This window comes from Onychomys torridus, chromosome 7 (genome assembly GCF_903995425.1).
Source record: "Onychomys torridus chromosome 7, mOncTor1.1, whole genome shotgun sequence".
Classification (NCBI taxonomy): Eukaryota; Metazoa; Chordata; class Mammalia; order Rodentia; family Cricetidae; genus Onychomys; species Onychomys torridus.
This window is the reverse complement of record NC_050449.1, coordinates 51540428-51562267: the sequence shown is the minus strand read 5'-3', so window position 1 is coordinate 51562267 and position 21840 is coordinate 51540428. Positions and strand designations below refer to the sequence as shown.

The 21840-nt window shown below is 52.7% G+C and overlaps 1 protein-coding gene across 2 annotated transcripts; it reads right to left on the bottom strand.

The window, feature by feature from the left end:
- Nucleotides 1-2323: 2323 nt before the first annotated feature.
- Stra6 (signaling receptor and transporter of retinol STRA6) lies at nucleotides 2324-21840 on the bottom strand. Of its 2 annotated transcripts, XM_036193345.1 has the most exons (20): nucleotides 21474-21523; nucleotides 20710-20838; nucleotides 17322-17388; nucleotides 16973-17058; nucleotides 15780-15919; nucleotides 15431-15454; nucleotides 15086-15252; nucleotides 13320-13442; nucleotides 10960-11027; nucleotides 10694-10773; nucleotides 10436-10497; nucleotides 8936-9098; nucleotides 7295-7370; nucleotides 6412-6545; nucleotides 5401-5518; nucleotides 5215-5316; nucleotides 4290-4453; nucleotides 3717-3872; nucleotides 2989-3160; nucleotides 2376-2876 (listed from the first exon to the last, which is right to left on the bottom strand). In XM_036193345.1, exons 2-19 carry the CDS (start codon nucleotides 20820-20822, stop codon nucleotides 2991-2993), a joined length of 2013 nt encoding a protein of 670 aa, XP_036049238.1. In that variant the 5' UTR covers nucleotides 20823-20838; nucleotides 21474-21523; the 3' UTR covers nucleotides 2376-2876; nucleotides 2989-2990. The 2 variants fall into 2 exon arrangements, with proteins under 2 accessions (XP_036049237.1, XP_036049238.1); XM_036193344.1 differs by having other exon boundaries at nucleotides 2324-3160; nucleotides 21474-21840.

Below are 21840 nucleotides of genomic sequence, written 5' to 3'. Positions count from 1 at the left end.
CCCTTTGTCTGCCTGGAATTCTGTTGGGATCAGAGTCCTTATGAGAGGATGGGATGGCCACACGTGAGAGATGTGCCGGCACACGACAGGAACCCATTGGACATAAGTGCAGGGGGTTTCCAGCGGCATGGGAGAGGAGCCCAGACCCATCAGTGGGTCCTAATGTGAGCCAAACTGTAGATTTTCCATCTCCAAACTAGCTCACGGGATGGAATGTGAGCATCGCTTTCTGCATTTTGGAAAGGGGTGAGGTGAAAAGCCTGCATTGAAGACCCAAGAAGAGTCTTCGGAAGAGAGAGGAATAGAGTTGGGGACATCTGGGGAAAGAGCAAGGAACGAGGCTGAAGGATGGGGGACAGAGGATGAGGACGAAACTGAAGACAGCCTGGAGGAAGGGGACAGGGAATAATGGTACACTCCAGCTTTCCATCTAGAAAGAGGAAATGGCCCCAGAAGGGATGTTCCAGCAGAGTAGAAACCTCTGACCTAAGGGAGAACTGGGGATTGGGGGCTAGCCACAGTGTGAGATTATATACAGGCCTGCCAGTATAGACGCTGCAGAACTCCAGGCCTACGCTGGGTCAGAGATGTCTCCCTACTCCCCGCCTTTAAAGGTTGGATGTGTGCACACAGGGACAGTGACCTTCAGGGGAAGGCCTGCCCCTCTTTCCAGCCCCAGGACTGCTGGACTCAGCAGAATGAAAGCAGGAGGCTGAGGAGTCTGGAGGAGCAGCTGTGAGCTTGGCAGCTGGCCAGCCCCTCCCCGACACTGGGGTCCACATGTGAGACCTCCTTTCTCCCGAGTCCTTCTCTGACTTGTGGCTCATGTTCAGTCCTTGTTAGCCATCAGCCAGTCATCATCCAGGGTCAAGAGTGTCTTCACGTCTGAGGGAAAGCACCAGGATGGAGCTTTGGGTAAGTTACTGCCCATCTCTGCGTTTCAGGTGTGTTGGAAATCAAATGACAGAGGGCTGGCAATGTAGCTGAGTTGGCAGTGTGCTTGCCTTGCATGCATGAGGCCCTGGAATAGTGGTGCGTGCCTGTCATCTGGACACTCAGGAAACAAAGTCAGGGAGGCCAGATTGTTATGCTACATAGGAAATTTGAGGCCAGCCCAGGCTATGTGAGATCCTATCTCCTGAAAAAAACAACACGAAGAAAAAGTAGTGTCTAAAGGTCCATCTGACTGATCTAGACTTGACAGTTCTGTCTTAGAGCCCAGCATCCCTGCTCCACTCGCCACTAAGGAGGCTGGACATCCTGAAGGTCCATCTAGCACCTTTCACTTACCACTTGAGGCAGAACAACATGGGAACTCTTGTGTCCAAGTGAACTAGCTACTCCTCTGCTTTGGTCTTTTGTGGCCTGCACTGTTCTCAGTGTATAGCGTGAATTCCCAGCCATGAACCCTCCACTGGCTGCTCCCATGTGGACCTCCCCTATCTTCGTCCTCTTACGATGCCTGTGAAGAAGCTAGGTCATCTTCATCTGTACGTATCCTAAGCCCACCCCTCCCCAACATACCCTTTTCCTGATCGTCATCTGGCTGAATCAGTTTTCCACATCACCTCCTCCAAGTTGTTTTCTTGGATCTTCTCCCATCTTCAGCGTGAAGCAGGCTCCTTCCTTTGACCCCTTGTCTTGTGACCCAGCCAGATTATATTCTCTGTGACTGTCTCCTTGTTAAGGCCAGAGGCAGAATCAGAGTTTTCCTCCTGTGACTGTGACTTATTGACACCCCCACATAAAGATATTTTGCAGTAGGCTGAGGAGGACTTAGAGCATGCTTTCTTTGGCCCAGATCATGGGTTGGAGGGCCAGGAGGTACCTCTGGTGACCCATGTATGTGTTTGATCTATAGTTGGGAATAAACGGGCATTTTGAGGTTCCCTGACCCAAACAGGGTGGGGAGGCATGGCGAACCACATCTAGAGCATCTCTCTGATTCATACATCCTCCCTCTCCTCCAAGACCCCAGTGTGTCTGCATCTCTGCTGTCCCTCTGCATCCTTGGTCCACTGCCTATCTTCCTCTGCTCTGAATGACACCTCTCCCCCTTCTGTGTCTTTCCTTATCCCTTAGCACCTCTATCATCCTGCAGCCTCTTCTCCCCAGTTAAAGAGAGGGGAGAAAGAGTTCCTGCTCATTCTCTAAAACCTGGAAGTCCAGCATCTACCCTGCCCAGGAAGGGCCTTGTAGCATGCCCAGCCATCATCACACCAAACTGGGGGTTCTCTCTATCCTCACCCAGTATCCATCCCAGCACCCCAAGTGCCCCCTGCTCCCCCAAATCAAGCTCAGATTAGATTTACTGACAGTGTAGTGATTCCCCTGAGAGCCCTCCCCTGTGAGGAGGAATGTTCCTCAGGGGCACATTTATTACTGGGAGTACACTAACTCCTTTCATGACAACTAACGGCATTAAAACTACAAAAATATGTAGCTCTTGGAATGGGCAGCTCAGTGGGGCCTCTTGGAGTCTGACTTGGCTGCGTAGGGAAGGGTGGTAGGGAGAGAGGAAGGAGAAAGCTTGACCAGAGAGGAAGCCCACACAGGCTCCACCTTCATGGTGGGAGGGCTGGGGCTGAGGTGGGGCCAGCTGGGATGGGAGATACCCAGACCTTTCATCACCAGCAGGGAGCAAGAGGGGCCTTACTGAGGCCCGGCAAGCTGATGGCAGAGCCAGTGTGGGGAGGAGAGGCCTAAATACCTCTGCTCTGCCAGTTCCAAGATCAGGGCCCACCAGCTGTTTTCTCTAGAGCCCTAGCCGGGAGCCTGGTGGACAAGCACAGACCAAAGTCCTCTTGAGGCTGGTGGTGTAGACACAGCGACTCCAGTCCCCTGATCCCACAGGATCTGCTGGCTGGCTGAGCTTGCTGTGGGGGTGGGGAAGTGCAGACATGAGCAGGAGGGACATGAGCAGGAGGGAGGGTGGTAGACAGGAATGTGCCTCAGCACATAAGAGCAGCACGGTGTGGTTTTCCTCACCCTCAGGGCTGGGTGCCATTGGTCTTGGCACCACTCAGGGCTGCCTTCCGCAAGGCCTGCAGGCTTGGGTTGTGTAGCAGCGTATAGGCCAGGCCCCAGCGGGCCCTGCTCTGGCTGCCTTTAGGTCCTGTTCCCTTGGCCATCGGGTCCTTGGTCTGTAACAATTGCATTCCTGAGAGAGAGAGAGAAAGAGAGAGAGAGAGAGAGAGAGAGAGATCTTGGGTGAGTCCCAACCAAGCCTCCACAGGCCACAGACCTGAGAGGGGTTTGAAACCTCCAGGCACAGCCGGAGTTCTAGCTACCAGCTAGGGAATGGCACAAGGCTGGGCTGCAGAAGCATGCCACCCTGCTGGTGGAGGGGGGGTTGGGGGATGAGGTCTGTAAGGAACTACAAGAGTCAGGCTAGCAACAGGAGGTGAGGGTTGAGGGGGTAAGGGCAGGCCTAATGTCCCCTACCATAGACCTCCTGGGCAGAGAAGGAGGTGGTGTTCTCCAGGAGGGGAGTACCAGGATACTCATTCTGTTTTCTGTGCACATATAAGGTACGTGTGTGTGCAAGTCCGTATTAAAGAAAAAAATCACCCTGAGACCCAGTCAGAAGGATGACAGCAGAAAGCTGAAGGACAGAAGATGGGAGACTTCCTGCTGCTCTCTATTTTGGAGAGGTCTCCTGTGACTCCTTCCTGAGAAACTGGGAGTCTACATCCCCTGCCCAGGCAAAGAAGTACCTTCTTCTTCCTCTGCTGGTCTGACGCTGTCCTGAGGGGCCAGTGGGGGCCGGGGCTGAGGACTTGGCGCATGAAGGAGCAGGGTGCAGAAGGCTAGGACTACTGGATGGGACTGGCTGGCCTCAATCCTCAGGAAGTTTCGGTATGTGTGATAGCCTAGGACAGGTTGGGGACAGAATGCTGAGGTGTGAGGAGCCCATGGAAGACTAGAGGTACCCAGAAACAGCAAGAGGCATCTAGGGAGATGTGTACACACTGGCATCCGACCAAGCATGGCACACACACACACACTGCACACAGGCCCTGACACCCTTGTTAGAATACACCACACCCACCCTGCCTCCCAAGCTTGTCTTGCACCAAGCGGCTCTGGCATTTCTCAGCAAACACACTGCACACACCTGTGGAGCCCTGGCAGTGTACACACACAGCCTTACACCACAGGGCCTTGGCAATGCTCACACACCTGCTGCATGTGAGTGCGGAAGCTTACGTGCACAGATCTGCTTAGAGCTTAGGGTGGGGCAGCCACTTGGACAGCTCAGCCCCCCTGTCCCTGCCTAGTGACCTTACTTGGATCCAGGGTTGCTGCTCTGGGTGGCAGCAGGCTGAGGTCCATCTGGCCAAGGTGAACAGTGTTGTAGAGGGTAGAAAGAAGCACCCGCCACAGGGCCACTATAGCTCCCACCAGCGTGTTGATCGGGAAGAGAAGGAAAGTGGCCATGCAGAGCATGCGCCTGAGGATAGAGAGGAGAAAGGCTCAGGCAAGCCTCGCCTAGAGTCCTGTGCCAGGCCAGGGTCACAGCGCCATGCCCACAGGCACTGCTGTTACCCAGCGACTGACATTTATTGGGTGGGCTTTTGACCTCCCAGGGAAACCAAAGTTTACTTTGCAGGTGTCTTTCTCTGTCACTCTTCTGCCTCGTTTTTTGAGACAGGATCTCTTGCTCAACATGGAGCCCACCGATTTGGCAAGACTAAGTTGGCCGACAAGCCCCGAGGATCCTCCAGGCGTGTGCCACCATTTTTGTGGGCGCTGAGGGCCAACTGAACTCAGGTCCTCATGCTAGCACAGCAAGTGCTTTACCGAATGAGCCATCCCCTCAGCCCTCCACCTATATCTGTGTGACCCTGATGTTCCCACCTTCTTCCTCCTCTGTCCTATCCCCCCATCCACAAACTCCAGTTCCTCTTCAGAGCCAAGATTTTCCCATATCCTTGCTCCAAGGTGAGGAGGAGTTTGTGGAGAAGAGTACACCAGTGATTCTCAAAGCATGAAAGGCTCCTGGCAGAGATAGACAAACAGCTCAGTGGCAGAGTGTGTGTCTACCATGCCCTAGGCCTGGGGTTTGCAAGACTGTGGGTTCTTACCACCCCCAAAATCTCCTGGGAGGAGGTTGGGTCTGTGACATTTAGGAAAGAGGCATTTTAGAAGGCAAAATCTACAGAAAGGAGCATCTGGGACCTGAGGGAACCACAAACTCAGGGGCCATCTTACTGGTTGGTCAGCTCTGGGGAACCATGGTGAGTCTCCAGGAAGACCCAGCGGGCTGCTATGTTCTGCAAGATTACAGCCAAGGCCAAAGTCAGCCAGAAGGGCCTGTATGTAGGTAGGATGAGGAAAGGGGTGTCATTAGAGGTCCCTTTGGAAAGTCCCAGAGCCCCCGATCTTTGCTTCACTCACCACGTGGATTCCAGGGATCTGAGGAGCAGGAGGTTCCTGCCATGGAGTAAAGGCATGAGCACCAGGAAGGCCAGGATGGTGGTCCCCAAGAAAAAGATGACCTGCTGCACCAGGAGCCCTGTAGGGGGCAGAAGGGACAAGGGGACAGACAGGAGGTTCTGTGGGAGCCAGCTTACCCTGCGCTTTAGCAAGCTTCTGTGGCCACTTCCATTCCATGTCACTACTTAAGCCTTGGATTCTTCTATAAAATAGGGATGTTAGTCCCTGCCTTGGAGAGCTGTTGTAAGACTCCAGTAGCCTCAGAATCCATGGTATTGCCCCCAACTTGATCCTGAGTTTTGGGGCACCAATTACCTTTTAAGCGAGCATGTGCGTGCCTGTGAATCAGAGCTTAGCACCTGTGGGTGCTTAGTGTGGCTATGATGTATACAGACGGGCTTGGAAGGTCTAAGGTTGGCCAAGATGAAATTACAACTTTTAGTTCTACTATTTCCTCCATCCTACATTACCTTCCCTCCTGACCTGGGTGAGAATGGGAGATCTCAAGGCCAGGTCTAGACTTTGGACTTGCAGGAGAGGCCAAGCCCTTCACAGTTTAAGTGTGTTGTGCATTGTGGTGTCTAAGGAGAGAACTTGAGACATGGTCTAGAAAAGTCCTTGAGGGTCATCTGACTAGACTCTCTCAGGCAGCACTGCTGGGCAGCCCTCACTTGTCCATGGAACTTTGCTTACATCCCCAGGAACGAGGAACTCTTCATCTTGAGGCAGTGTTTTATGGCCAGCCTTTCCTTACAGAAGCAGCTGTGTACAATCCTGAATGTGCTACATCCAGACCCAGATCCATCTTGTCCACAATCACCCAGGTGTGCCTTCATGTGGAGGGCTCCCCTTTTGAGGGCTCTTAAATCGCCATCCAGATGTTCTTGTCCTGCCCAGCCCAGAAAAACCCTTGCCAAGTACCCACCCTTCCCCCCGGGGCCCAGCTCTAGGAGCATGGCAATGGGGGCTCACCAAGGCAGCTGGAGGCTGTCTGATGGGCACTGAAACTCATCCAGCAGACTATGGCTTGGCGAGAGGGACGAGAACTCTGAAGTGGGGGACCCAGGTCCAGGGCAGCTCCTCGGTGCAGTGCTTGCAGATTGGCCCTGGGTTGAGAACAGTGACCTCAGGGAACAACATAGTACCTCTAAATGGTAACCCAGGGCTTCAGGAGCCTGGAGGTTAACAGTCTGGGAGCGGTCTTCCAGAGGAGGTAAGGTCTGTGCAGTCTTAGGAGACCCCAGATGGAGGCACAACCTCAACCATCACTGGGAATGATGGAATTAGAACCTAGCTGGGCCTCCAGGGAGAAAAGCAAGACAGAGAGCCTCAAATGCCAGGGCAAGTCGGGCCAACTCTGTGGTCTAAGACCCTGAGTGGGAACGCTGAAGCCTGTTGAGTGTCCAGAGTAGGTGAACCAGTCCTCTGTGTTGCTCATTTCTCAGAACAACCTCCCTCCACCTTCTGGGGTACCTGCTCACCCTCCATCTTCCACTTCTCTGCTTTTACTCATGTGGTCACTCCTGCCCTTGGTACCCTTCATCCCTCAGCCCCAGCCTCTTCCACCATTGGAACTGGATTCTTCTTTACCAGCCCTCCCAGGGCACCTTCTCACAGGCAAACCTCTTGGCAATGTATCATGCCTGGTACGACTCACAGATCTCAAGGACAACCACACATGCCTGGGGCAGGCAAGGCCCACCTTCTCCTCCCACCACATACAGTCAACAGGTGGTGGTGGGGGTGGTGCTCTGTGGCAAACTGGTCTACAGAGGCTTCTCCCTCTACCCTGGATTGGGATCTCTCAAATCCCCTGCCCCACCTCTAGACTGGAGAGTCAGGGCCTGTCACTGACCTGTGAGTCCCCAGGGAACGGAGCAGGAGCAGGAAGGTTAATGAGCAGGACAAGACCAGAGCCGAGATGTAGCATGCTGGATGAGAGAGAAAGCCAGGGAAAACAGGGGCTAGAGGATCTTCCACAGACTCTAACCCCTACACCTCACTCCAAGGGGAAACCACTGGGCCCCAGCTCCAGTTCTTAGGTCCAGCATGAGCTGACACCCTCTACAGCCCCCTCTTTCCCCATGATATATGATAGCCAAGAAAGAGAAGGGCAGCCACAGACCTGGCCTTCACCTTGGTTTTGTTACTTACATTTCTATGACCCCTGCAATGAGAGATTCCTACCTGGCATCTCTGCCTGTAGCTCCCCATGTGGCTGGCCCTCAAAAGGGCCTTGTGACAATCACAAGCTTCACTGATGGCCATGATGCTGTGGCCCACCTCCCAGAATGACCTTGGCCATAAACCCATCTGCACTTTGTTCGGAACACAGAGTCGTGCCCAGTGCTGACCATAATGAAGGTGGTAGTGACTGTTACCTATCTCTTCTGGGTAAGGCCCTTCTTCTCAACTATCTCCTGCACACCCCTGACCACACACACAGACACTGAGACAGTCAGGTTCACAGTCTCTGTAATGGTGGATAGAGAGCTCTGAATACATATGTAAGAATCTTGTGGCTGTAGCTGACACGCTTTCAACCTACATGCCTGCCAGCCTCACTCTAGACTCTCACTGCAAGCCCACAGGGTCTCTCATGGGAATTGTTCAGGGAGGGCTTGACAGCTCCTATTCCTATATGCTACCCATTCTTTGCCCTACACCACCAACATGCCCTGGGATGGTGTCAGGAAAATATGCAAAGCAGCCACACCTCCATCTGCAATTAGCAGCCTAACTTAGCTCGAACCATTGCATGCTATTTCTCCAAAGCCAGAATGCTCATTTCCACAAGGGAACCTCAAGTGGACCAATGGTACAGGTCCCATGGATTCATGACTATCAGGCTTTATGATAGGGTGGAAGGAATCCCTAATTTGGGCTGCAGGAGACCTACATTCTATCAATTGTGCTTGGTTGTACAACCTGAGTCTGACCCCTCCCCAGGTGTCTCCCACAAAGATGCTGGGAGAGGGTAGGGGTTGGGTAGGGAGGTAACTATAAGCCATATCAGACCACAGAAGGGGTAGCTGACGTTGTTCCCTGGCTTGAGGCTCATCACATGGGGTGTGTGTGTGGGGGGGGGGGAGAGATAGTCCAGATAAACAAGGATTTGGGAAGAGAAGGCAGGTGCTCTGCCAGGTACAGCCTGTGCCAAGAGGATTACCCATAAATCCCAGCCCCCATCCCACATACGTGTCTTCTTCTCCCTTCCCACCCTGAAGTCACACAGCCATGGGCTTCTCTGTCACTACAGCTAGAGAGTTGGTCAAAGACACTGGGGCTGAGGAAGATATAATAAAGGTTGATAAGGACCGTATGCTGCAGAGATGTGGAAGTTCCAACTGCCCCCATTTTGAGATGAGATGTGGAGACCCAGAGCAGACAGGGGGCATAACCAAAGGCATCCTGTGTGTTCATGGCAGGCTATCACCAGGTCCAGTAGCCTGTCCCCCGTCTCCTTATGGCCTTGAGGGACACCAGGCAAGCTCACCTTCTACAGCCCATAGGTGATGTTTCACCAGCTCTACCACCTCCTGCCGGTCCTCGGAGAGCACGATCCCAAAGCCAGCCAGAAGGTAGGAGACATCTGTGGTGATCCCTGCCCTTACCTTCTGCACAGTAGGCACTACGCTCACCAGCAGGAACAGGGCCACCTGGAAAAGCCCCACTATGAGGTTGGGGTGGGGGACCAGCTGTGCGCATATCAGCCCCTGCCACCCTAAAAAAAGTGTGCCCTAGTCTACTAGAGGAGACTGTACCAGGCTGCAGCCACATGCCCCCAACTCTCCTGAGAGCAGGTCCTTCTGCCTTCAAACAGAGTGTGACATGAATGTTTAACTTTAGCCCAGGAGCCCAAGGATAGGCCTCCATACAGCTGTCCCTAGTTAATTACCTCTACTTGTCTATCTACCTGAGATTCAGAATATAAACATTTCCAACTTGGGGCTGGGGTAATAGTTCAGTCAGTAAAGTACCTGGTGCATTTTACTGAATTTGATTTCCCAGAACCCATATAAAAAGCTGGTCATGGTGCTTCCTGCTTATAATCCCCAGGCAGAAATGGGCAGATCCTTGATGCTTGCTAACCAGCCAGCCTAGCCTACTTGGCAAGCTCCAGGTTAGTGGGAGGTCCTGTCTCTCCATACATGCATACATACATACATACATATAATAAAGGTTGATAAGGACCATACATCCATACAAGGTGGATGGCAACTAAGGAATGATTCTGGGAATTGTCCTTTGGCACACACACACACACACACACACACTCACACGCACACACACCACAGGGGTAAGTGTGAGAGAGATATTTCGAACTTTTCCACTGTTTTTTTCGTTTTTGTTTTTAGATGTTGTTGCTTATTTGTTTGTGTTTTGAGACAGGGTCTCCTCTAGTCCAAGCTGGCCTCAAACCTGCTTTGTACCTGGGGAAGACCTTGGACTTCTGAACCTCCTGTCTCTACCTCCTAAGTGTTGGGATTACAGGCATGTGTTTACTTGATGCTAGGGATTAACCCAGGGCTTCATATATGTAGGCAGACACTCTACCCACTAAGCTACAGTCTAGTCTCTTGTAGTTTATTTGTTTTTGAGAGTCATGCTAATTAGGTGATGGTGATTTATCCAACATGGCAACTCATAAAATCTTCCCAACACAGAAAAGTGGTTTTATTTCTTCTATTTTATAGATGAGCTAAAAGGTTCAAGAAGGTGGAGAAACTTGGCCAAGTTCACCCCAGAGGTAAACAATGGAGATACAATTGAAATCCATGCTTATGTTGACTTTGAAACTTGTGAATTGTTATGTGAACCTGCTGAGGACCGGCATCCTGCCCATTGGGTAGGCTAGGGTTTCCAGGAGGTGCAGAGCAGCTGACTGGATAAGGGGGCATACCTGGAGAACCTGATTGGGCCCTGAGCTGTTCCAGGTTTGGGGGATAAGGGCAGAGGTTTTGGGGACAGAGGGAACTGCAACCTCAGGACACACCTGGTAAGTGGCTGTTCCTGTCAGAGCGGCTGAGATCACCAGCTTCAAGGGCAGGCAGAATCCTACAGTGACCGGAAGAAGGCATGCGGAGAACAATGTGACCCAGCCTCTGGTCCCATCCCTTCCAGGCCAGGCCAGGGTGTCCCCTGTCCAGGACACTGACAACTGTGCCTACATATAAGGAATGAGCTAACCCTTCCCACCAGCTTCTCTGGGCAAGGGCTCAGCCTAACCCTGGACCTCCACCGTACCACATACCTGGCTGTGGAGTGTAGATGGAGTGTTGGAAGCAGGCCCAGGCCCGAGACAGGAGATTGTGCTTGAAGATGGGGTGGGAGCTGCAGACAAATCCAGGTAGGTGGAACCTCAGGCAAAGCCGTCTGCTCCACAGCCACATCCAAGTTGGGTCACTATCTTTCCCAGCACCATGCCACTAACAGGAACCTCCTCTATAGCATCCTCCCACACAGGGTTGGCTCCCAGAACCTCATCTTCCTGCCTGCTGAGGTATGCCCAGACCTTACCGACTGTCCAGCTTCTTCGGGCAGAGGAGGGTCCTCAAATACTTCTCGGAGTAGCTGGTCTGCAGCCCCTGTGTGGACAATTGTTGGAATGGCTGAGATCTGCCACCAGCTGTCCCTGGGGCCCTGGCCAAGGACACTGAATAGATGGATGGACACCAGTGGTTTTTGTAATGCCACCTGATTAGGACAGTGGTAGTGGAGTGTAGGGAGACTGACCTATGACCATAGGGACAAAGGCCATACCCTGGAAAGCTACATTCTCCACAAATACATACCACTCAGTCTTCTATAACAGAGCCAGCAATGCTGGGAAGTCCTTCCCAAGATCCCCCTCTTAGTCAGATCTTGGCTTTCTGGCCTCTTCCAGACAGGACTGGGGCCAAGGGAAGCCTGGGTCTCACGGGCTCATTGCTGCTTAGGACACATGATGGTGCCAGTCTAGGGCATATACCCTAGGCTCCCCTCCTGCTACTGCTTACTAAGGAGAGATCACAGGGTAATGGGATTTACCTAAACCACATTCCAGGCCTTAAGCTGCCTGCACAGTGGCAGAGACCCAGGCGAAGGTGGGGTGACCCTCGGCTTGGATCAGTGGGAGAATACAGGCAATGGTCACCTGTTGCCATAGCAACCTGGGGACCCAGGGTAGGAATGGGTCAACTCAAAGCTCGACTGAGTCTCTTGTGGCTTTAATCTTTCTGACTAATGTCCAAAGAGGGTTTAATTCTTCTGAAAATTTGGAGGAGAGGTTTGCCATGGAAAGGAGGCATGGCAGAAGAAAGCCTGAGAGATGGTGGAAGTATGTGTACTCAGACCACTGTGTCTTCTGGGGGACCCCAGGCTTTGTAGAGAGAATATAAACATCAGGAAGGCAAAAGTAGTGAGCACTTAGGGTCCTGCTATTTGTGGATAGCAGATCTGGAACCTAACCAGGAGGCAGGGGCCTCCTGGACTAGATAGGCCTCCTGGGTCCACAGGCTTCCCCTCTCCTCTCCATTTCTCCTCAACTCCAGCTCAGTGCCTACCAAGTCCCCCTGCTGATCTGTACCCCAAACAGTATGCATCCAGGAGAACACAACCCTGGGTGGTCCTACTCCTCAGCTACCTGACCTAGGCCAGCTGGGGGCAGGGGTGGGGGGTGGCAACAGTACGGCTGTGTTGTTCAAGTCCATGCTTGTGCCCACAGATACTCAGCCAGGCTGAGGTTACAGCTGGATTCTCTCCCATCTCTTTGCCCATGCCCCCACCCCCTACCCTGTGCCTTACTCACCCCATCTGGGCCCTCACCTTGGCCTCCCCAGTCCCTAGGAGGTCTCATGACCTCCGCATCTACATTCCTATGGCTACAGATTCAATGCATCACTGTCTGGGTTTGCTGTGGTACCCATCTCAGGGCAGTGCCTGCAGGAGGTCCAAGTCAGTGGATTCTGAAGTCCCAAATTCCAGCCAGCACCTGACACAGGGGAGGGCCTTAGAAGCTTCTTGATAAATTGGTATTATCTTTCCATGATGCTGTCTTGTGATGAGGGATCCATGGATAGTATCCATCCCGCCAAACAATTCAACAATTCTTCCTTCCTTTCTTGTTTTTATTTTTTAAAGACAACCTCTCTCTCTTGTTTGTTTGTTTGTTCGTTTGTTTGGTAGATTGGGGTTTTTTTTGTTGTTGTTTGTTGTTTTGTTTTTTGAGACAAGGTTTCTCTGTGTAGCCATGGCTGTCCAGGAACTCACTCTGTAGACCAGGCTGGCCTCGAACTCAGAGATCCACCTGCCTCTGCCTCCTGAGAAGTGGGGTTAAAGGCAGCCAAGACACTATCTCTTCTATCCTAGGTTGGCCTTGAACTTCCAGTTCTTCTCCCTCTACCTCCTAAGTTCTGGGAGCCACCATGCCCAGTTTACTTGATGCTCAAGACCAAATCCCGGGCCTCATGCATGCTAGGCAAGCGTTCTACCAACAGATAAAACCTCCTCAGCCTTGTGGAGTAGCTCCTATGAGCACCCTGGGACCTTCAAGAACCTGGCCCAGCCTTTGCCTGGGACAGGGATAGAGGACAGCACAAAACAGTTATTCTGAAAAAATTTTTTGTCTGGGCTGGCAGTGAGTAAAGGTGTGGCCAAGCCTGATAACCTGGGTTTGATTCTCAGGACCCACATAACGGAAGAAGAGAGCTCACAATAGTTGTCCTCTGACTTTGCTCTCTCTCTCTCTCTCTCTCTCTCTCTCACACACACACACACACACACACACACACACACACACACACACAGGCAGGAACATGCACAGATGCATAGAGAAAAAGGTGAAATTTTAAAACACAGGGGACATAGACATGGGAAGGCAGCTCTGGTCCACATTTTACCTGGGAGCCTGCTCCGGTCTGGTAACGGATACTCTGCACCAGCTGCACTGGGTACCAAAGACTCAGGAACCCGAGGCCCAGAAGCATAGGCAAGGAGGCCAGCAAGGAGTAGTACTTGTAGATCTGGACAGACAGACACTCAGTCAGACCTACCTTCTGCTTTCTTCCCAGGATCCACATCCCTCCCACCCCATACAGGGCCCTGGGGATGGCCAGGGAGCCATGGTAAGCCTTCTGGTTCTAGGGCCTCCAGACTGGGTCACCTCCCCACCTTGTGCCCTAATGGCTTAAACAGAACCCAAATAAGGTGACACAATCCCTTCCTATACTCCCATGGGCTCCTTTGAAGCCTGCAACCAGCCACCCAATTTCCCAGTTTCTGTGCTCCCAGGATATTAGGACACATACTATTAAAAACTAGAGCAAAAGCGGGACTGGAGAGATAGCTCAGTGTTTAAAGAGCACTGGCTGCTCTTCCAGGGGATTTAAGAGCACTGGCCGCTCTGCCAGGAGACTCGGATTTGGTTCCAGCACCCACATGGCAGTTCACAACTGTCTGCACCTCTGGGTCTGAGGATCTAGTGCCCTCTTCTGGCCTCCATGGGCACTGTAGGCATGTGGTACACATGCATGTGTCCATACATGCAAACAAAACACTCATACACATTTTTTTTAAGTTAAATAAATAAAAAACTAGACAAAGACCTAATTTTGTCTAGTATAGTTTGTCTAGTACATGCCCCAGCACCCATATGAGACCTCCCTGGGTCAGCTCCTTCCATATTTATTTGATTTTTCAATTCAGTGTGTTTTTCTTGAGAGCATAAAGTGTGCCAAGCTCTAAGTGGTGAACAATGTGCAAGTCCCTTAGCAAAAAAGCTTCTTAGTCTTTGGTGTTCAGTATCTTTGTTTTCTATTTTGAGACAAGATCTCACTGTGTAGTCCAAGTTGGCCTCAAACTAGTGATCCTCCTGCCTCAGCTTCCCAAGAGCTGGAATTTCAGGTGGGATCCATGATGACTTGATTTTAAAAAAAAATTTCCTAATCTTCACTTTCCTGGAGACATTGGTGTTGTCAACTCTATTGATAGATGGGGAAACTGAGTCTCAGACAAATGACTCTTTTCTCTGGGCACTTAGCTTTAGGCAACATCACCTTGCTGTGGGTTGTGTCTCTTCTTCTGGAAGGACAGCTCCTAGAAGGCCAAGGACTTTTTATTTTGTCCACAGGTATATTTCAAGGTCCAAAAATGTTTCTTGAATGAATGAATGAATCAATGAATGAATGAAGAGTGAGTGACTGAAAAAATGAATGAAGTTGTGAAGCTGTGAAGTTGGGTTGTCTGGCTAGAAAGCCGATGCACTACTGTTCTTTGGGTCTGGACTGAGGAACTTCACAGTCCCAGCCAGTAGCCAGTGAAGCTGTTCTGGGTTCTAGAATTCTCCTTTGGCTTCTGATGCTATTTCCATACTTGGCACTTCCTTTGTCTATTCTCCCTGCCCAAAGGAAGACTTGGAAATCAGGGGAGGGGTGCTGTAGGCTCCCTTGTCCTCCACTCTGCCCTCCTAGGCTGAAAGCTGCTGAGGACAGGGCCCAGATCCCTGCCCCAGGCCTCAACCCCACAGCAGCCAAGCTTGGCACAGACATGGTTGAAGGGCATGAGAGTCTGAGAATAATGGAGGGAAGTGGGAGAGCCCGGAGTGTGGACAGAGGTGGAGCCGAGCAGGTGCACCCTTCTGCCCTAGGCCACTGTGAGTCAGGGTTACCTTGGGGTCCTGAGGACACTCAGCTCTCTGCCAGATCTGAACTCCCAAGTGGGCCCAGGATAGCACAGTACCCAGTAAGTATGCAGTTTGGTGCCCTGCCGTAGCACAGGCTGCCAGAGGGTAATAAAGGACTGGATAGTAGAGCAGGGCCAGTAGCTTCCAGGACCCTAGAAAGTGGAACAAATGAGAGACACTGATGGAGAGAAAGACCGAGAGCCTGGACCACTCCCCCTGAAGCTCTTTCCTGTCTATCTTCCAAGCCCCTCCGTGGGTCAAAGCTTCTTCAGCAGGTGAGAGATCGCTCTGCTAAACCTCGAGCAAAGGCTGTGAGCTTAGCCAAGTTACCTCTTGATGTCTCCGTCTCCCCATCTGTGGAAAGGAAAGAGCCAGTGTTTCAGCACAGACAAATCAAAAAGTGCTTGGCATGGTGTCTGAGTAAGTACTCAGCAAACTAAGTACCGTTTTATCACTGCTTTCTTCTCTGACCCTTCGTTCTCTCTACTGTAAACTAGAGCTATTAATATTTTCCACCCTTTGTGGAGACTGTTGATCTAAGGAGGTCATTCTGCGGCCAGAGTACCCCCTACTGGCAGATGTTCCTGTTGCCGTCACCTCCCCAGCCAACCGTAATAAACCAGGACCCCACCCTACCTTGTCCCATCAGGCCAGCCCCCGGATCCCTTGCACAAGATACCTGGGCTGGATGCTGTCTTGAGGCTCAGGAAAGGCAGCGGGTCCTCATTGGGGAGCAACAGGCACAGATTGCTGAAGAAGACCACAAAGACGGCAGTGGGCACCGTCCAGGACCGGTCCCCAGCCAAGAAATCCACAGGGCTGCCATAGACAGGGAAGGGATACAAGGAAAGCGCTCAGTCCTTGAGCCTTTATCCCCTCAAACACTACGCTCTCTAAACCATGACTCAGTCTACCATCCAAAGGGGAGACAGACGGGAGGTCTCTCTTCACCGCTCCTTCATTCACTGCCAGCATGTTTGTGGTGGGCCTCGCACCCATCCTGAGCTGGGCCCTGAGGCAAAAGGCAGGTGGGAACAAGCTTTCTGTGCTCCACCCACCCAAGGAGCTCCAGGAAACAGCCGCCTCCACGGGAGTAGATCTGTCTGTCTGGGCTGGCAGGCCTTCAGAGAACACAGGGAGTCATAACATCCTTGTGCAATGACTGCCTCCTTGGCCTGGGTGTGGACCAGGCCAGAGGGCAGACAGCGGGCACGGCAGTCTCAGGCGTTTGGTCTCTGCTTCTCTGCTCTAGCTTGCCCTGGTCCTCTAGGAGCCCCATCCCCGCACCTTCTACTCCCCAGCAAAGCAGATGTCCCCCTGCGCCAGACATCTCAGGCTGCTTCCACGGAAGATCCCAATTCCCAGGGGACTAGCACCTGCCACCTTTCCTAACTTTTGCTGTCTCCATCTTCAGCCAGCCCAGTCCTGTGCCCTCAGAATGGCCCCGGCCTCACTCTCTGAAGTGAGTTGCACGGCCCAAGGAAAAAGGAAAGTTGCCGCCACAGGGGCTGCGGGGCAATTGATCCCAAATCATGATCCCAGGATGTTCTCAAGGGAACAGACTGGGATAACATCAGGGGGTAATGGGCCACTCTAGGCCACGCTAAGCCTGAGGGCTGCCTACCAGGACCTCCGTTTCCCTTCCCCTCTCTCCATCTCCTGAACACTCAGACTGATGGAGCAGCCTCTCCACCTCCTGTTATACCCGCCTGCCTAAGCCAAGAACGCTGGGTCGGGAGGGCTCTAGACTGAGAGAGACAGGGTATTTCTGAAGTCAGAGCTGGCTTTAAAGCATCTAAAATGTCACCCACCCTCCCTGAGGAGCCTTGTCAGTTGAGCCTCAAGCGGGGCTTCCCAGAGTCTAGCACCAACCTGGGCAGTCCGGGCCTGCAGTGACCACAGCGTGTCCAAAGCCTGCGACGCTTCACCAGCAAGGCCAGCAGGAGCAGAGCCAGGAGCTGGAAGAAGAAGGCTTGGGGGTCAGGCTTCCCAGAGGTCTGAGTTCCAAGACTTGTCCCTTTGGGTCTCAAAATGCTCCTCACCCACCCAGCGCGTGCTCAGGTGACATACTGGGGACTGGCTAAAAGATGACCGAGTCTGTGAGGTTGGATTTGACCAGTACCTCTGGGTTGGGAGCACTAGGTCCCCATCACCATTCCAAATAAGAAAACAAATTCCTCTGCCTGGACTGGCAGCAGGTGGCAAGGTAGGCTGGACTTACTGACAGGGAGGCCAGGCAGGCATGGTGCAGGGCAGGTGGTACACTGGGCTGGCAGGGCGGCTTCACCCTGTGGAACAAAGGAGCCACAGGTTTCGCTGGCTCTAGGGTTAGAGGAGGCCTCACCAGCATCTCCCTCCCTCTCTCCCTACCCCAGCCTGCCTAGTTCTGCTTTTCAGGGTCAGTCTGGACCCCCATACCCCTGTGTTGAGCTGGTCCTGTGCCATGCATAGGGTTAGAGACAGGAGAGTCTGGGAAAACACAGAGCATGCAAGCTTGGTCTGAATATCTAGTCTTGTTCACCCAAACCTCCAAGATTCTCGTCATCCATCTTTAGGGGACTCCTGACTGCCCTGAGCCTCATAGACCCCTTTGCAGAACAGAGGGGTCTACCTCTGAATCAAATAGTCTAGCATTTAGTGCTGTCTGATTTGATCCTGATGCCTTTCTCTTTCCCCCATTCCATCTCATTAAAAGCTTTGGTGGACAGCAAAACAGGTTGTGTTACTACACAAGGACATACATCAGAAATCCAGGCCGTACCGTTCTCTGTGCCCTGTGCCTGCTGAGCGGAACACACTAAATGAAGTGTCCCTTTTCCTCATCACCACAGAGGCTCCCTGGGGACTGGCAGAGGTTAAGCACAGAAGGAAGCCAGTGGGAATAAAGGGCTCAATGAGGACCACAAACACTACAACTTCCATGGCTGGGTCATGTGGCAGAGGAAGCTTCCACTAAAGACGGGTAAGCGGGCAGGCAGTATGGGTGCCAGGACTGGGCTAGTTTTCTAGAATGCCCAGCTTGGGTCTGAGAGCCAGAGGGAGGTTTCCAAGGTGAGTGAGGCCTGGGAGGATGGGGGTGTGGCATGTGTGGGATGGGGAGGTGGGGGAGGAGAGTGAGGAGTTGGGGAAAGGGTAGAACTGAAGGGAGTCTGCTATGGCTTGGCTTTCCTGGCAGGGAGGCTAGGTCACCCTCTTAGGCATCTGCCTGCTGTGTAAGGAAGAGGTGTGAAGAGCCCTGGGACCATCTGCTGGCTTTCTCTTGGGGACTTCCTGAGCTCATCATTGAGGTGGAGGGGTCAAATGGGTCTTTCCTGTGCCATTTCTAGCCCCAGCAAAGCTGCTCCCATGGGCAACATGCCTGCCATGCAGGAGTGTAGGGAATATCTATTTGTGTGAGCTTGGATCTCATAGCCTCTCACTCCCAAGCGCAATGTGCAGGATGGGCAGGGCTCTGACCAGCCTCAGGGCCTCAGGAGTACCACTCAAGTCCCTAAACCCTTCTCTGGGTCTAGTTCTGCTCAGCCCAGTGCATCTAGCCTTGCCAGGACTGGGATGCAGCACGCTGTCCCTTGAATAACTTGGCCATGTTCTCACGAGCCCACATCAAACTAAAAGCCACCTCAAACCCTGGAAACCTTAGGGCCCTCTCTGGGGAACCTCTGGTCCTTATTGAACATAAGGTTCCTGACACCTTAGTTTAGTGTGTTCACTGGGGATGGGTGGGGACTCAGGCTTTGTGTGGTTGGTCGGACAGGATAACAGATGTTACCAAAGCGAGGGCAAGGCGCTCCCTCTCAGGAGAGACGCGAGCAGGTACTAAAGAGTGTAGAGAGGAGAGAGAAAGTTCCACCACGCTTCTGAGAAGAAGGTTGGAAGGGTTAAAATCGGATCACAGCAATGAAAAGGTGACCTTTACAGTGCTTTGGGGCTTGAGTTGGACAGATGGTTGGCATCTCCACAGGAAAAGAGTGGAGGAGGCAGCCCCGGGGTGTGGAAAGAGCCTGAGCAGGGAGAAGACAGTGTGGCCGGCACTAAGCAAGTCTCTCAGCTTTCTGGTCCAGAGGGAGGCCAGGGCAAGGTTAAAGCTGGTGTAGGAGGCGCTGTGGAGGCCGCCTGTGCAAGGCAGAGGCCTCAAGCTTAAAAGTCTGTGGCTGAGTCCATCCTGACCCTGAGGCCCCACCCTAGCTCCATCCTAGCGTGCACACTAAGTCTGCATCCTGGAACTCTTCAAAGCTTTGATGTAGCATACCCCTGGGGTGTCTGACTCACATAGGGAGAGGTGAACTCAAGTTCATCTCCTAGGGAATCCCCTATACTCCCAGCTTCCCGTTCTCATCTTTGGGAGGTGGGAGGAAAGAGGTGGGCTTGTGTCTAGACTTGTTTTTTTTTCTAAATAAGTAGATTGCAATAATCCCCTTCATTCTGCAGAGCCACCTGTATGCAGATGAATTTCCCACCATGCACTCACCTTATTCTGAGCCTGTACACAGATTTCCCCAACCACAGAACTAGTTGCAGGCACCTGGCTTCCTGCACTAGTTCCAGGCTGGTCCCTGACACTCACAAGGACACAGTTTCTGATTGGGTCCTCACCCCAAGTTAGGAGCTTGGTTTCCTAGGAGAGTCTAGTCCAGGCCTGCATGGCAGAGTTGGGGAGGCTGGGAGAGGGGGAGTCACGAGGGGCCTCGCTGACCACAGACTTCTTCTGCAAGTGGCCAGAACCCTAAGTCCTCCAAACTACAGCTCCTTCCCTCAGACCTGGGTGGGGCCTCAGTTCCTGCTGGGTGACCCCAACTGAGCCATGCCACAGCCCTAGCCTCTGGGGAAACACTTGAGCATTTTTCCTTCTCCAGTTTCAAATTTTAATGGGGAACAGATGTGCACACATCTGGCTTAGTACCTCCCCTCCACCGCATCTCACCCCACCCCCACCTCTCTGCCTTACCTTTCCAGCTCTTCAAAAACCCTCAGATGGAGCCGGGGCCAGGAACAATAGGAGAGAGCTGAGCTCAGGGTGCCATGGAGGCAGAGGGACTGAGGGGAGAGGGGTGCCATGCCACAGAAAACTTCAGTGCCCATACTAAACAGATAGGAAGGGTCAAGGCCAAGATTCTCAGGACACCGGTGGGGTGAGGGTGAGTTGAACTGCATGCATACCCTCCTTGGGCTAACCTGTGCACTTGGTGCAAGAACCAGACCTCCTTTCTTCCCATAACTCCCTAAACTCTACTCAGAGTGGTCCAGAGATGGGTCACAGCTTTCCTCAGGGACTCCCAGGTTTTCCTCCTAGGGTTTCTGACTCTCCCATGCTTGTACAAACCATATACCTGTCACCAGAGAGGTCTGTGACACCCGCACTGCTCCCCATCCTGGCTGGCTACAGGCCAGATGGCCTCAAGACCTTAATAATGGCTCAGGAGCTGTTGTTCTCGGGTCTTAGAGACTGCTGGAAACCCAGAGAGGCTGTGACTTGCCTAGTGTTTGTTACACATCAGCTAAATGGGAGAGCCAATCTTAAATACTTGCCCAGGGGCTCTCTGCCTCCATCTTGGGCAACCTTTCTACCATAATCCATTCTGATGGCTAACTGAGCCAAATGCCACACTTACCCCTCTGGCTGCACCTCCTCAGGCCCTAGAGGCTCCTCAATGTACCAGCTGCTGTAATCATCTGTCATCCCGGAGGAGGTCTGGTTCCCATCCTCTGCTGCCTGGGACGCCATGCTCCAACTTTTCTTCCTTGAACCCAGACAAGGGAGAGACAGAAAAGAAGAGAAAAAAAAAAGCATACAAATGTGAAAAGAGGCTTAAAAGAAAGAAAACCAGAAACAAAGGAACATTTCTTCTTAATCCCAAAGGTTACTTTCTTGCTTTTAGCTCTCTGGGAAAAGCCATCTGGGACTTCAGGTCAGGGGAGGGCTGGCAGCGGGGGCTGGGAGGTGGGGTAGTGGGGGTGGGTGGGAGGGAGGGAGGTGTTCAGGAGTCTCCTCTTGTCTTTTCCCACCCAATCTTGCTCAGTCTGACAGGGTCAGAGTTCCAGGCTCTTGCTGAAGCACCTTGTGGGCCAACTGACCTGCTACCAGCTGGTCCACTTTCAAAGATTTCCCCAGTGCAAACTGCCTGCACAGACCCCTTCCTTCCCCGCCCCAAGCCCACCCAGATGGACCTACAGACAGAGTAGAAAGGGGGACCTAGGAGGAAGGAGCTGCAGAGATGAAAGGGTGGGCGGGCTGTGGCCGGCTCCGCTTGGTCTGCCCCACAGCTGGGTTCCCCACCCCTCCTGCTCTGGGGTCCAGCCCAAGCCCTCCCCTCTTTGCCAAGGTTCCCTTCAGACCATCCCCCAGTGTCCGCTTGCCCCTGGCCAGGCCCTTTACCTTTTCAGCCTCGGTGCTGGGAACACACCATAATTCTTGCTGAGCCCCCAAGATGGATGGCTGCTGACCATGCACATGTCTCCCTCTAGCACCTGCCCCGAGCTCTCTCCCCTAGGCACAGCCCCTCTGCAGAGCCCGGCATCGTGGGCTTAGGACAACACCCTACTGATGCTGGCCACAGAGACAGGGAGGAACCTACCCACATGGTCTCCTGAGTATATATGAGGGAGAATACACGTGTTACACTAGGGAAACCTTTTTGTTCTTACGACTTGATTTCACAAGAAGATAACACCCCCACAGGCGGAAATGAGTCCTTCAAACTCAAACCAGACCTGCGAGAAGATGAACCTTGCCTGCCTGCTGC